General features: G+C 44.4%; 1 protein-coding gene across 1 annotated transcript in view; it reads right to left on the reverse strand.

Moving 5' to 3' along the window:
- LOC111965520 (cohesin subunit SA-2-like) overlaps positions 1 to 14,569 on the reverse strand; it is a 39,856-nt gene that overhangs the window by 19,830 nt on the left and 5,457 nt on the right. Inside the window, exons 3-8 of the mRNA XM_070444270.1 lie at positions 12,458 to 12,554; positions 11,723 to 11,799; positions 11,265 to 11,469; positions 10,902 to 11,053; positions 10,606 to 10,803; positions 7,016 to 7,114 (exon numbers count right to left, since the gene is read on the reverse strand). Of these exons, the coding sequence (XP_070300371.1) occupies positions 7,016 to 7,114; positions 10,606 to 10,803; positions 10,902 to 11,053; positions 11,265 to 11,469; positions 11,723 to 11,799; positions 12,458 to 12,554 (828 nt within the window). The remainder of the gene's footprint in view (positions 1 to 7,015; positions 7,115 to 10,605; positions 10,804 to 10,901; positions 11,054 to 11,264; positions 11,470 to 11,722; positions 11,800 to 12,457; positions 12,555 to 14,569) is intronic.

Here is a 14,569-nt window from a genome sequence, read left to right on the forward strand (position 1 = left end):
ACCAAACAGAGTGCGTTGAGGTATGCAAACGCACATTTGGACAACCAGCTTCATTTGGAATAAAGTGCTGTGGACTGATGAAACAAAGATTGAGTTATTTGGTCATAACAAGGAAACGTTATGCATGGCGGCAAAGAACACAGCGTTCAAGAAAAACACTCTACCCCACAGTCAAATTGGTGGGGGTCCATCAGCTGTGGGGCTGTTGTGGCCGTGCCGTATGTAGGAATCTTGTTATTAAAGTTGAGGTCGCATGGGATTCCACTCAATATCAGCAGATCTTGGGAATAATGTTGAAGAATCAGTCACAAAGTTGAAGTTACGCCGGCGCTGGATATTTCAACAAGACAACGACCAAACACAGCGTCAAAACTACCCAGGCATTTATGCAGAGGAACAAGTACAATGTTCTGGAATGGCTATCCCTAGTCCCCAGACCTGAATATCATTGAGAATCTGTGGGATGATTTGAAGCGGGCTGTCCATGCTCGCAACCATCAAGCTAACTGAACTGGGAGATGTTTTTGTAAGGAGGAATGGTCCAAAATACCTTCATCCAGAATCCAGACACTCATTAGAGGCTATGGGAAGCGCTCTAGAGGCTGTTATTTCAGCAAAAGGAGGCTCTACTAAATATTGATGTGATTTTTCTATTGGGGTGCCTAAATTTATGCACCGGTCTAATTTGTTTTGATGCATATTGCACATTTTCTGTTAATCCAATAAACCAATTTCACGACTGAAATATTACTGTGTCCATCACTTATTTGATAGATAAAAATGAAATTGCTGATCCAAACACCCAATTATTTATAAATGGAAATCATGGAAATTGTCAGGGGTGCCCAAACTTTTCATACGCTGTAAGAGCAACGTCAACTCACCATCGTTACACCAGGAATATGAGCTCTCCCGAAGCGGATCTGGTGTTGCCTTTCCACCCAATACAATGGATCTGATCCCAGCCGGTGCCCTAAACAACGACGCCGAAAAAGGGGAAAACGAGGCGGTCTCCTGTCAGGCTTCGGAGACGGGCACATTGCGCTCCACTCCCTAGCATACTACTCGCCAATGTTCCAGTCTCTTGACAATAAGGTTGATGAAATCCGAGCACTGGTAACATTCCAGAGAGACATCAGGGATGTAACGTTCTTGCTTCACGGAAACATGGCTCACTCGAGAGACGCTAACGGAGTCGGTGCAGCCAGCGGTTTCTTCACGCATGCGCGCGACAGAAACAAACATCTTTCTGGTAAGAAGAGGGGCGGGGGTGTATGCCTTATGATCAACAAGACGTGGTGTGATTCATAACAACATACAGGAACTCAAGTCATTCTGTTCACCAGATTTAGGATTCCTCACAATCAAATGTCGACCGCATTAATCTACCAAGGAATTCTCTTCGATTATAATCACAGCCCTATATATTCCCCCCAAGCAGACACATGCGATGGCCCTGAACGAACTTTATCTGACTCTTTGTAAACTGGAAACCACACACCCTGAGGCTGCATTCATCGTAAGCTGGGGATTTAACAAGGCTAAATCTGAAAATAAAACTCCCTAAATTCTATCAGCATATCGATTGTGCTACAGGGCTGGTAAAACCTTGGATCATTGTTTATACTAACTTTGCGACGCTATAAGGCCCTCCCCGCCCTCCTTTCGGAAAAGCTGACCACGACTCCATTTTATTGCTTCCAGCCTACAAACAGAAACATAAAACAGCAAGCTCCCGCGATCAGGTCTGTTAAACGCTGGTCCGACCAATCTGATTCCACGCTTCAAGACTGCTTTGATCACGTGGATTGGGATATGTTCCGCATTGCGTCAACAACACATTGACGATATTGTGATTCGGGTGAGCGAGTTCATTGGAAAAGTGCATTGATGATTGTTCGTTGACCCACAGCAACGATTAAAACATTCCCAAACCAGAAAACCGTGGATTGATGGCCAGCAATTCGCGTGAAACTGAAGCGGCGAAGCCACTGCTTTTAACCAGGGAAGGTGACCCAGAAACATGACCGAATTACAAACAGTGTAGCTATTCCCTCCGCAAGGCCAATCAAACAAAGCTAAGGTCCCAGTATAGAGACAAAGTAGAGTTTCGCAATTCAAAACAGCTCAGACACAAGAGGTATGTGGCAGGGTTCTGACAGTCAATCACGGATTCAAAAAGAAAACCAGCCCCGTCGCGGACCAGGATGTCTTGCTCCCCAGACAGACTTACAATACTTTTTTTTGCTCGCTTTGAAGGACAATACAGTGCCACTGACACGGCCCGCTTACCCAAAAACCTTGCGGGCTGCCTTCACTGCAGCCAGGTGAAGTTAAAACATTTAAAACGTGTTAACCCTCGCAGGCTGCAGCCCCAGACGGCATCCCAGCGCGATCCTCAGAGGCATGCGGCAGGACCAGCTGGCTCGGTGTGTTTAAGGACATATTCAATCAATCCTTTATCCCGGTCTGCTGTTCCCACATGCTTCAAGACCACCATTGTTCCTTGTTCCAAGAAAGAATAAGTAACTGCAGCTAAACGACTACCGCCCCGTAAGCACTCACTCCGTGCATCATAAGTGCTGTTGAAGACATAGTCAAGACCATATCACCGTCCACCCTACCTGACACCCTAGAACCACTCCAATTTGCTTACCGACCCAATAGGTCACAACGATGCAATCGCAAACCACACTGCACACTGCCTAACCCATCTGGACAAAAGTGGAATACCTATGTGAGAATTGCTGTTCATCGACTACAGCTCAGCATTTAACAAACATAGTACCCTCAAAACTCTCATCAAGCTCGAGACCCTGGGTCTCGACCGCCCCCGTGCAAACGGTCCTGACTCTGACGGCCGCCCTCCATGGTGAGGGTAGGGAACAACATCTCCACCCGCTGTCCTCAAACTGGGCCCCACAAGGGTGCGTGTCTGAGCCTCTCCTGTACTCCCTGTTCACCCAGACTGCGGGAGTCATGCAGCCTCCAACTCAATCATTCAAGTTTGCAGGACACACTACAGTGGTAGGCTTGATTACCAACAACAGACGGACGGCCTACAGGAGGAGGTGAGGGCCCTCGGAGTGTGGTGTCAGAAAATAACCTCACACTCACGTCAACAAAACAAAGGAGATGATTGTGGACTTCAGGAAACAGCAGAGGGAGCACCCCCCTATCCACCATCGACGGGACAGTAGGTGGAGAAGTGGGGAAAAAGTTTAAAGTTCCTCGGGTGTACACATCACGGAGAAACTAAATTGGTCCACCCACACAGACAGCGTTGTTGAAGAGGCGCAGCACGCGCCTCTTCAACCTTCGGGGCTGAAGAAAAGTTGGCTTGTCACCAAAAGCAACTCACAAAATTTCTACAGATGCAAGTCGAGAGCATCCTGTCGGGCCGTATCGCCGACCGCCCACCACAGCGACACATTCCGGAAAAGAACCACCAACCACCGCTGTACGCATACTGCCTCGGCCCACACGAACGTAAGGCTCCCAAGAGGTAGTAGTCTGCACAACGCATACACCGGGGGCCAAGCAAACTACCTGCCCCTCCAGGACACCTGACACCACCCGATTGCACAAATGGAAGCCACATAAAGAGATGCTCAACAAACAGACAACAACCAACCGACCCACATGACCAACTGTTCACCCCCCGCTATCATCCGCAGAGAGCCAAAGCACGGCTAGAACAAAGTACAGCGGTAGACAGTGCAGAAGCGAGGGAACCAGAGACTGAAAAACGCTCTCTATCCAAGGCCATCAGACTGTTAAACAGCCACCACTAACACTTAAGTGGCCGCTGCCAACATACTGACTCAACTCCAGTCACTTTAATAATGGGAATTGATGGAAATTATGTAAAAATGTATCACTAGCCACTTTAAATAATGCCACTTAATATAATGTTTACATACCCTACATTACTCATCTCATACTGTATAGGATATACTGTACTGTATATCATCCACTGCATCTTGCCATCTTTATGTAATACATGTTATCACTAGCCACTTTAAACTATGCACTTTATGTTTTACATACCCTACATTACTCATCCATATGGTATAGACTGTACCATATACCATCTACTTGCATCTTGCCTATGCCGTTCTGTACCATCACTCATTCATATATCTTTATGTACATATTCTTTATCCCTTTACACTTGTGTGTATAAAGTAGTAGTTGTGGAATTGTTAGGTTAGATTACTTGTTTGGTTCATATACGTGCATATGTTCGGAACTAGAAGCACAAGCATTTCGCTACACTCGCATTAACATCTGCTAACCATGTGTATGTGACAAATAAAATTTGATTTGACAATAGAAAAATCTATATACAGTGTGTGCAAATGTAGTAAGATTAAGGAGGTAAGGCACACGTGCTGAGGGTGTGTGCTGCTATGGTGACCAGTGAGCTGAGATAAGGCGGGGCTTTACCTAGCAAAGACTTTTGGATGACCTGGAGCTAGTGGGTTTGGAAGCGAGGGCCAGCCAACGAGAGCATACAGGTCACAGTGATGGGTAGTATATGGGGTTTTGGTGACAAAACGGATGGCACTGTGATAGCCTACATCCAATTTGCTGAGTAGAGTGTTGGAGGCTATTTTGTAAATGACATCGCCGAAGTCAAGGATCGGTAGTATAGTCAGTTTTACGAGGATATGTTTGGCAGCATGAGTGAAGGATGCTTTGTTGCAAAATAGGAAGCCAACTCTAGATTTAATTTTGGATTGGAGATGCTTAATGTGAGTCTGGAAGGAGAGTTTACAGTCTAACCAGACACCTAGGTATTTGTAGTTGTCTACATATTCTAAGTCAGAACATCACTCCAGAGTAGTGATGCTGGACGGGCAGGTGGGTGTGGGAAGTGATTGGTTGAAGAACATGCAATTAGTTTTACTTGCCTTTAAGAGCAGTTGGAGGCCACGGAAGGAGTGTTGTATGGCATTGAAGCTCATCTGGAGGTTTGTTAACACAGTGTCCAAAGAAGGGCCAGAAGTATACAGAATGGTGTCGTCTGCGTAGAGGTGGATCAGAGAATCACCAGCAGCAAGAGCGACATCATTGATGTGTACTGAGAAAAGAGTCTGCCCGAGAACTGAACCCTGGGGCACCCCTATAGAGACTGCCAGAAGTCCGAACAACAGCCCTTCCGATTTGACACACTGCACTCTATCTGAGAAGTAGTTGGTGAACCAGGCGAGGCAGTCATTTGATAAACCAAGGCTGTTAAGTCTGCCGATAAGAATGCGGTGATTGACAGAGTCGAAAGCCTTGTCCAGGTCGATGAAGACGGCTGCACAGTATTGTCTTTTATCGATGGCGGTTATGATATCGTTCAGGACCTTGAGCATGGCTGAGGTGCACCCATGACCAGCTCGGAAACCAGATTGCACAGTGGAGAAGGTACGGTGGGATTCAAAATGGTCGGTGATCTGTTTGGCTTTTGAAGACTTTAGAAAGGCAGGGTAGGATAAATATAGGTCTGTAACAGTTTGGGTCTAGAGTGTCTCCCCCTTTGAAGAGGGGGATGACCGCCGCAGCTTTCCAATCTTTAGGGATCTCAGACGATACGAAAGAGAGGTTGAACAGGCTAGTAATAGGGGTTGCAACAATTGCAGCGGAAAATTTTAGAAAGAAAGGGTCCAGATTGTCTAGCCCAGCCGTAGAAAAATGCTTCTTAAAATTCTCGATTATCGTAGGTTTATCAGTGGTGACAATGTTTCCTAGCCTCAGTGCAGTGGGCAGCTGGGAGGAGGTGCTCTTATTCTCCATAGACCTTACAGTGTCCCAGAACTTTTGGGAGATTGTGCTACAGAACGCAAATTTCTGTTTGAAAAAGCTAGCCTTAGCTTTCCTAACTGCCTGTGTATATTGGTTCCTAACTTCCCTGAAAAGTTGCATTCCTATGCTTCCTGGCTGATGTTTTGGTCACTTTTGAATGCTGGCGGTGCTCTCACTCAAGTGGTAGCATGAGACGGAGTCTACAACCCACACAAGTGGCTCAGGTAGTGCAGCTCATCCAGGATGGCACATCAATGCGAGCTGTGGCAAGAAGGTTTGCTGTGTCTGTCAGCGTAGTGTTCAGAGCATGGAGGCGCTACCAGGAGACAGGCCAGTATATCAGGAGACGTGGAGGAGGCCATAGGAGGGCAACAACCCAGCAGCAGGACCGCTACCTCCGCCTTTGAGCAGGAGGAGCACTGCCAGAGCCCTGCAAAATGACCTCCAGCTGGCCACAAATGTGCATTTGTGGGGATCTGGTTCTGACGGGGATCTGGGTCTGTTCCCGGGGAAGCAGTATATCATTCACGTCGTGCTCGTTAAAAGAAAAAAAGGATTCTGCCAGTCCGTAGTGAGTAGTCCCAGTTCTGATGCCCAGAAGTTATTTTCAGTCATAAGAGACGGTAGCAGCAACATTAAGTACAAAATAAGTAAAAAAATAAGTTACAAACAACGCAAAAAAACAAACACAAAACACAAAACAATTGGTTAGGAATACGTAAAACGTCAGCCTTGTTCTCCGGCGCCATCTTTTACTATTTTTTTGCATGGGATATCTGGTATCGTAGCATCGTGATACTGGAATCATGACAACCCTACCACAAATGGTTACCACAAAGTGGGACAGAGGGTGAATATACCACCGGAAATGGCTATTGTTTAGAGGTATAGTTGATATGGTGACGTAACCTGCATCCTGTATTGTGAGTGTCCAAAATGCGAGGGTGCACACACACACACACATGCTTAGTGATGGTGGAGAGCTTTTTAACATGGGAGTTGTGCTACATCCTAATTGGTGCCCACCTAAGGACGGACACATTGAAAGATGACACTGAAGGACAGAAAAAACTGTGGGAGACTGACAAAAACAAAGGGAGAGAGAGAAAGAACGAGAGAAACAAAGAGCGAGAGAGAAATAGAGAAAGAAACAGAAAGAGATAGAGAAAGCGAGAGCAAGATGGAGAGACCAGATAACAAGATGCAGAGGGAGACCTACCTTAAACCTGCTGGTGAAAAGCTCAAGGCGTCCAATTAAGTCCTTCTCCTTGTAGAGGCCCTGCAGGGCCCGCACACACTGCAGACGCACTGAGCCTTGCTGTGGGGGAAGAGAAGTCTCACACCACATGCAACACATTCTTGCACTGTTTACTTTCAATTACTTTCAATATCATTGTCGTCTTTCAAAGCAAAGTTTTAAGATATTCAACTAGATAGAATGTTTGTGGCTAATAGACTATTTAGACTGGGAAAATATCACCGCTTGTGTGCCTCTGTTGCGTGTAGTGTACCGCGGTATTATTGCTTACCAAAAGTTCATGATACTTATACCAACATTTTAGAATACCATAGTAACATTTCATATGATACTACCAACTTTTTCGGCCCTACTGATCTATAGAACCCGCTGGCGCTTGTTATAAAATGCTTATAAAGTCAATTGTTTATAAGTTCAGCTTAAATTATTTTAAGCAACGAGAAACTAGTCTCTTGTATGCACCTGTCTAATAATGTCCACTTTACTTTCATGCACATCTCACATGCAGCAGCTGTTATCAGCCAGCCGCATCCCCTTCCAGCCATCACTCACCTGCTTCCCCTTCCAGCCATCACTCACCTGCTTTTCTCTGTCTACTCTTCTTGTGCATCTATTCTTTCATCAGTTTTTAAAATATAATTTTAGCCGTGATGGCGATGGGGGATGTAGACCCTGGTCGGTCTTCTGTTGTAACATTTGATATATTGGAGCCCGCAAGCAGAGCTAGCAAAGTTGATACATTGTATTAATTTATTCCCTGGCATAACCATATAGAGCACAGGCCAGTCTGATAGGCGTTGCAAGTTCACTATCACGCAGCAGTGCCAGAAAGAAAAAACAGATTTGCGACAGGCATGCTTGCAGCTTGGCACAGGAAGAAAGGAGAAGGGTCTGCTACTCATGAGATGTTGAAAGGTAGGATTCATATAGGGCTAACTCTAGTCATATAGGGCCTAACTCTAGTCATATAGGGCTAACTATGGTCATATAGGGCTAACTATGGTCATATAGGGCCTANTATAGGGCTAACTCTAGTCATATAGGGCCTAACTCTAGTCATATAGGGCTAACTATGGTCATATAGGGCTAACTATGGTCATATAGGGCCTAACTATGGTCATATAGGGCCTAACTATGGTCATATAGGGCCTAACTATGGTCATATAGGGCATAACTATGGTCATATAGGGCCTAACTATGGTCATATTGGGCTTAACTATAGTCGTATTGGGCTAACTATAGTCATATAGGAGCTAACCATATTCATATAGGAGCTAAACATATTCATATAGGGACTAACTATATTCATATAGAACTCACTATAGTCAGATAAGGGCTCCCGAGTGGCGCAACGGTCTAAGGCACTGTACCTCGGTGCTTGAGAAGTCATTACGATTCCAGGCTGTATCACAACCGGCCGTGATTGGGAGTCCCATAGGGAGGTGCACAATTGGCCCAGCGCCGTCTGGGTTTGGCCGGTGTAGGCCGTCATTGTAAATAAGAATTTGTTCTTAACTGACTTGCTTAGTTAAATAAAGGTTAAACAAATTCATAAAAACAAGGCTAACTATAGTGTCATGACGTTGGCCTGGAGGGTAGGTTTATGACAGTCATAAATACCTCTTCCCCCCCTTTCCTCTCCCTACTCTACTGATGTGACATTAGAAAGCCCCTTTGGTTAACATAGAGATTCTGGGAACATCAGAAGTTGGGGGGAAATGAACTATATTCTGGTAATCCGACCAAGTGAACATATGCGGTGGTACTTAAGGTATATTATGTCAGTTCGGTTGTCATCTGGCACATTCTCATCAACGATAGAATGACAAACTCTACTGTGGAAAGTCTGCACATCAGAGGTATCGGATTCACATGGAATTGTTGTTTAATTCAAATGTTTGAATATGAAATTATTTGTGAAGAGATGAAATGTAATTTTAGCTTCCAAATGAGAGATTTGGGTTTTCATAAGTTTAGGGCTCTGCTCAACCAGTGGCCCGAGCCTGTGAAGAGACATGGGTTATAAACTTTTCAGACACACCCCTCTCCCTCCACTATATAAGCCATTGACAAAAATGTAAACTCCTGTTCCGAGGATGTGAGGACGACGGTCTAATGTCAGAATGGTTCAGATAACATGTCAACTACAGAACTAAGCCAACCTCAGCATGAGCTTTGGTTGCGAATGGTATGAACTTTGAACTCTTATTCACTATAGAAGTGATACCTCCTAGACGTTGTTAGCAACTGCAGCTGCAAAYGTAAATTAGGACAGACAGAGTATCCAGTCTACCACTCAGCAGCAGCAGCAGAGACATTCTTCAAAGGACAAAGGACCCGGTTGGGCAACACGGCCTTCCATCTACCACCAACCTACCGAAGCAAAGCTCAGAGTAAATATTTATTGCATTTTCCTTTTCCAAATGGGCGGTAATTTAGAATGCATAAGATATTGTATTTACGATACCACAGCTTCGCCCTTTGTTCCTCAGTCTTCCCGCTCTTTCACTCAAACCCAGACCCTTTTCTTTTGTGTAACAAGCTGTCATATCCGTTCCGGCCGCTAGGGACGTTTTCCTTTATGACGTAATTTGTAATCAAGGTATGATTTATTCTGTGTATATGTAATTCTGTGTTATTTAGTTAGGTATTTAGTAAATAAATAATTAAACCCAATTTTGTATTGCTGATTCAACTTGTTAGCCAGGGTTCGTGAAGATAACCAAGAATTTACAACTTTCAGAATATGAGACTGAAGTAAGATGACGATTATTGTTGACTGCTATTGATGTAAAATATTACTAGGTCTTTAAGAGTTTATTCGGAAGATAAGAGCTCTATAAATATTCTTTCGTGGTGTCCCTCTAGTTAATTACATTTACATGATTAGTTCAATCAGGTAATATTAATTACGGAGAAATTATTTTATAGAATAGTATGTCATATCAATTAATCCGGCATAGCCAAAGACACGACAATAGTCATATAAGGCGAACTATATCAAAAATATATCTCTTTCTGGTGCTACTTACATTCTATTTGCAGTGTGTATGTTTGTTGGGAGAAAGTGGTGTGTGTGTTTATGAGAGAGGGAGACAGACAGAGTGTGTGAGGGAGGTAGTGTGTTTCATGAGAGTTTTATGAGAGAGGTTTCATGCAATGTTTTCCCCTTACTGACACAATGACATGCAGATCATTATGCATGTATATTCCTTCCTCCCATTCCTCCAGCCAAATGACATCTAGTCCTTTGCAAATATCAGCAAATTAGCGATTCTATGCAGTACTCTATTAGAAAGTGAACAGTTTGAAGTTAAATTGAACGTGTTGTATTGAGTAGAAGTGTGATTATCAGTGGCAGGTTTTTTGTGTAGCACATGCGCTTAACGTTTCGAAAATGGGAACAAGCGTCTGGGGGACGGGGTGAACAGGGCGCTAGGCCACTGTTTTTTTTTTACTCCTTGGTATCGTGATACTTGGCCTGTTATTGTATCATTAGTAAAATGTTGCTAACGTGACAACAGTAGTTGGGCGTCTGTCTGCCTGCCCACCTTGTCGTGCAGGGTCCAGCCCAGGTACTTGAGATATCCGTCGTTGAGGAAGTCTCCAGGGTTTTCTCGGAGCCACACGCCCATCTCCTCGATACACACGGCCCTGATCTCAGCTACGCGGTCCCGGTAGCGGTGCACAAACACACCCCGAAACGTAGCATTCATCATGGAGGACAGCTCCTCCTGGTGCTCCCGCAGCTACACACACACACACACACACACACACGAGAGACTGAACAGAATGTGTAGGGATGTGCTGAAGATGAGCCGAATCAGGGTGTGTGTGCGCGCGTTACCTCGCTGATGGTGGCCTGTAGTTCCTCCAGCCTCTCTGAGGCTCTGTGTTCGGCACTCTTGCTCCTCTCCACGTCGTACCGTCTCTGGGTGGTCTTAATCTGGGCAAACACTATCACTGCTACCTCCACTATACCAGTCATCAGCTTCATCGCTAGTGGGAGGGGACACAGTTACATACAGGAATGGACACACAGGGCCAGACATATGCCTCAAAATATGGTCATGCACACAGACAGACATGAACACACAGACAGACAGACAGAGCACACCTCGCTGGTAAATACATTGAACCAATGAGTGTGTGCTGGGCCTCAACAAAAACACTACTGTGGTCAATATGCGGTGGCTGTCCCGTGTCTCACCGATGAGGGTGCTGGTGTGTCTGAAGGCCCTAACCTGGGAGTCAGACAGGCCGGTGAGCAGGGCCAGCAGGGCAGAGAAGAGGTACTCGTCGTACAGAAGGCTGTTCTGGCAGGAGCGCACCAGCACCTGCACAAACTCACACACGCCAGCCCGGAACTTACGCCACTGGGGGCCAGGGGAGCACAGGGGGTAGTTCACAGAATCCTGTGTTGGGGAGGAGAACAGGAGATATGTGGGATAAAAATATCTCCTTAGTTTTGGGCTCAATGTTGTGTAAATTAGCTGTGGGAAATATAATTGAATAACATTGTTCCAACGAAATAATAATGATATTATCATTCATATAAAGCTTTTCTCAAACCCAGGGCACTTTACATGAGCCGCGAAGAGATAAGTGTAAAACACAATTTAAAAAAAATCTAAAGTTCAATGCCAAAAGGCGTCCCCGCTCTCTCACCTCATTGAAATCTTTGGTCAGTGTGCTGATGATCTCAGCGTTCTGCATGCCGTCAAACATCTCTCTGCTCACCACACCTAAGGAAGAGGGTTGTGTTCATTAGACAAGAAACGTGCGAAAACGACTACCTGGACTTATCCGTTAAGAAAAGCTCATTTTCATTTTGTGTTGCAAAACATTTTTAAACGTTTTCCATTGCATCCTAATGAACACAACCCCGGTGAAGAGGATCAAAGCTGACATCACCAGGCCCTACATTTACATTTACATTTAAGTCATTTAGCAGACGCTCTTATCCAGAGCGACTTACAAATTGGTGCATTCACCTTATGAAATCCAGTGGAACAACCACTTTACAATAGTACAACCACTTTACAATAGCATACAAGCAGTTCATTTTCTCTAAACATGAAATGCTAACACAAAGTAATATTTGTTAATGAACAAAAAATTGGATGTGACACACAGTGCTAAATACATTATGTGTTTTAAATCTCCATCCCACATAACTTTCTTTATCAGAGTCTTTTATCCATCCATAGACTAGTGTAAGTATACACTGAAATGGCAGGCCGCTTGACGCTGGTCCTTGCATTGTGAGCCGGCCCAGAAATCAATAGACAGAAAGCTAATCAATGGCTATTTTGGGGGTCAGGTTAAAAGAAAATCCAGTGACCCCTGGCCCCAATCACCCCCTGCCCTCTCCGTCTCTCAGACACCCTTGCAACCCCTAACCTTTGCAGCCACAGCACTGAACGACGAAGTTGATGAGCTCCAGTAGGCCCGCCTCCCGATCCTGCTTGTAGCTGTCTAGCCATTCGTCCACCACCGCCTGGAGATTGACAGGGAGGCCACAGCCAATGAGGGGAGAGCAGCATACAAAGTCAAAACTGTCATCATTATGTGGCGATTACAGTTACTCCTTTCTTACCAGTTAATGCCCTCCTCCCTTCTTTTTATATTATCATTCCCTAAACAGAAATGGGTATATACACTGTCATCCCTTTCCCCTTTAACCTCTAACCATATTTTCTGTCTGTCATCTTCTCCCGCCCAGTCTTTTAAATGTGTATTTTTCCGCATACAGACACACCCTATGTGTTTTAATCAAATCAACTGTATGCATTGAGCTTAACGGTTGATGTAATAAGACAAATGCCTCAAGAGGGCGCAAGAGATCTTGATAACCAGAAGAAAAAAACCTTAACCTGACCCAGCTATTCTCCTCTCTCTCCTGCTGGCTTTCACAGATTCTGCCATTACTCTCCTGAAGATGCCGGTAATAGGGTACACGAGGAGTCGGCAACCTTTTTCATGTTGAATGACAATTTATCTTACCAGTTCTATCGATCTGTGTGCCAGTTATGTTTTTCATATGCACATTTTCGTGACAGTTTCCTTTAACTTATAATAACGTCTTCATATCTCAAAATCACTGTGGTTAATAAAAATTATATCCAAATCTAAATGATACAAACCTAAAAGTAACTTCTATTGCCATTGTCAACTATGTAAAAATTGCCTACATAAAGCCAACAAATAAAATCATTGCAGACACTCTAATGTACTTGTCCTCTTGCTCAGTTGTGCATCGGGGCCTCACACACCTCTTTCTATTCTGGTTAGTCAGTTTGCGCTGCTCTGTGAAGGGAGTAGTACACCGCGTTGTATGAGATCTTCAGTTTCTTGGCAATTTCTCGCATGGAATAGCCTTCATTTCTCAGAACAAGGATAGACTGATGAGTTTCAGAAGAAAGTTCTTCGTTTCTGGCCATTTTGAGCCTGTAATCAAACCCACAAATGCCGATGCTCCATATACTCAACTAGTCTAAAGGCCAGTTGTATTGCTTCTTTAATCAGCACAACAGTTTTCACCTGTGCTGACATAATTGCAAAAGGGTTTTCTAATGATCAATTAGCCTTTTAAAATGATAAACTTGGATTAGCTAACACAACTTGTCATTGGAACACATGAGTGACGGTTGCTGATAATGGGCCTCTGTACGCCTATGTAGATATTCCATAAAAAATCTCTTGTTTCCAGCTACAATAGTCATTTACAACATTAACAATGTCTACACTGTATTTCTGACCAATTTGATATTATTTTAATGGACTTTTTTTTGTTGCTTTCCTTTAAAAAACAAGGACATTTCTAAGATACTCCAAACTTTTGAACGGTAGTATATATTTTTCTTTTTTCTTTATTTATTTACCTAGGCAAGTCAGTTAAGAACAAATTCTTATTTTCAATGACGGCCTAGTCCAACGCTCTAACCACTAGGCTACCTGCCGCCCCATATATATATATATATATGTGTGTGTGTGTATGTATATAGCATTCATCATGGAGGACAGCTCCTCCTGGTGCTCCCGCAGCCACATGCACGCACGCACGCACGCACGCACACGTTACTGTTCGACTAAAACGGTCTAACGACCAAACAATCGACTAGTCGACTTATTGGGGTCAGCCCTAGAGCAGAGCTACTATTCTACAGTACTACTAGGCTGCAATTTGTACTCATTGAGTTGAGTAAACTTATCCATCTATGTGAGAGTGCTGAAGGCTGAAAACAATCTCTATTGTGCTCCTATATAATAGGGAACTCTTTTCAACACACTTTTACTCCCTAACCCTCAAGAGACTGGGGAACTGGAGTTTCAGAGCCCAACAGTGGGTGGGACAACCATGAGCTGTCAATCATTGACTATGTGACCCAATGGCAGCTCTCCTACCTCTACATCAAAGGGCCTTAGTAGGGTCAGATCTGTCAGCTACTGGCAGTGCATGATAATCACCCCCATTGTGGGCTGTAAAGGCTTCATTTCCCCACTACCTATTCT

Source organism: Salvelinus sp. IW2-2015, linkage group LG6.2, assembly GCF_002910315.2.
Source record: "Salvelinus sp. IW2-2015 linkage group LG6.2, ASM291031v2, whole genome shotgun sequence".
NCBI classification, from domain to species: Eukaryota; Metazoa; Chordata; class Actinopteri; order Salmoniformes; family Salmonidae; genus Salvelinus; species Salvelinus sp. IW2-2015.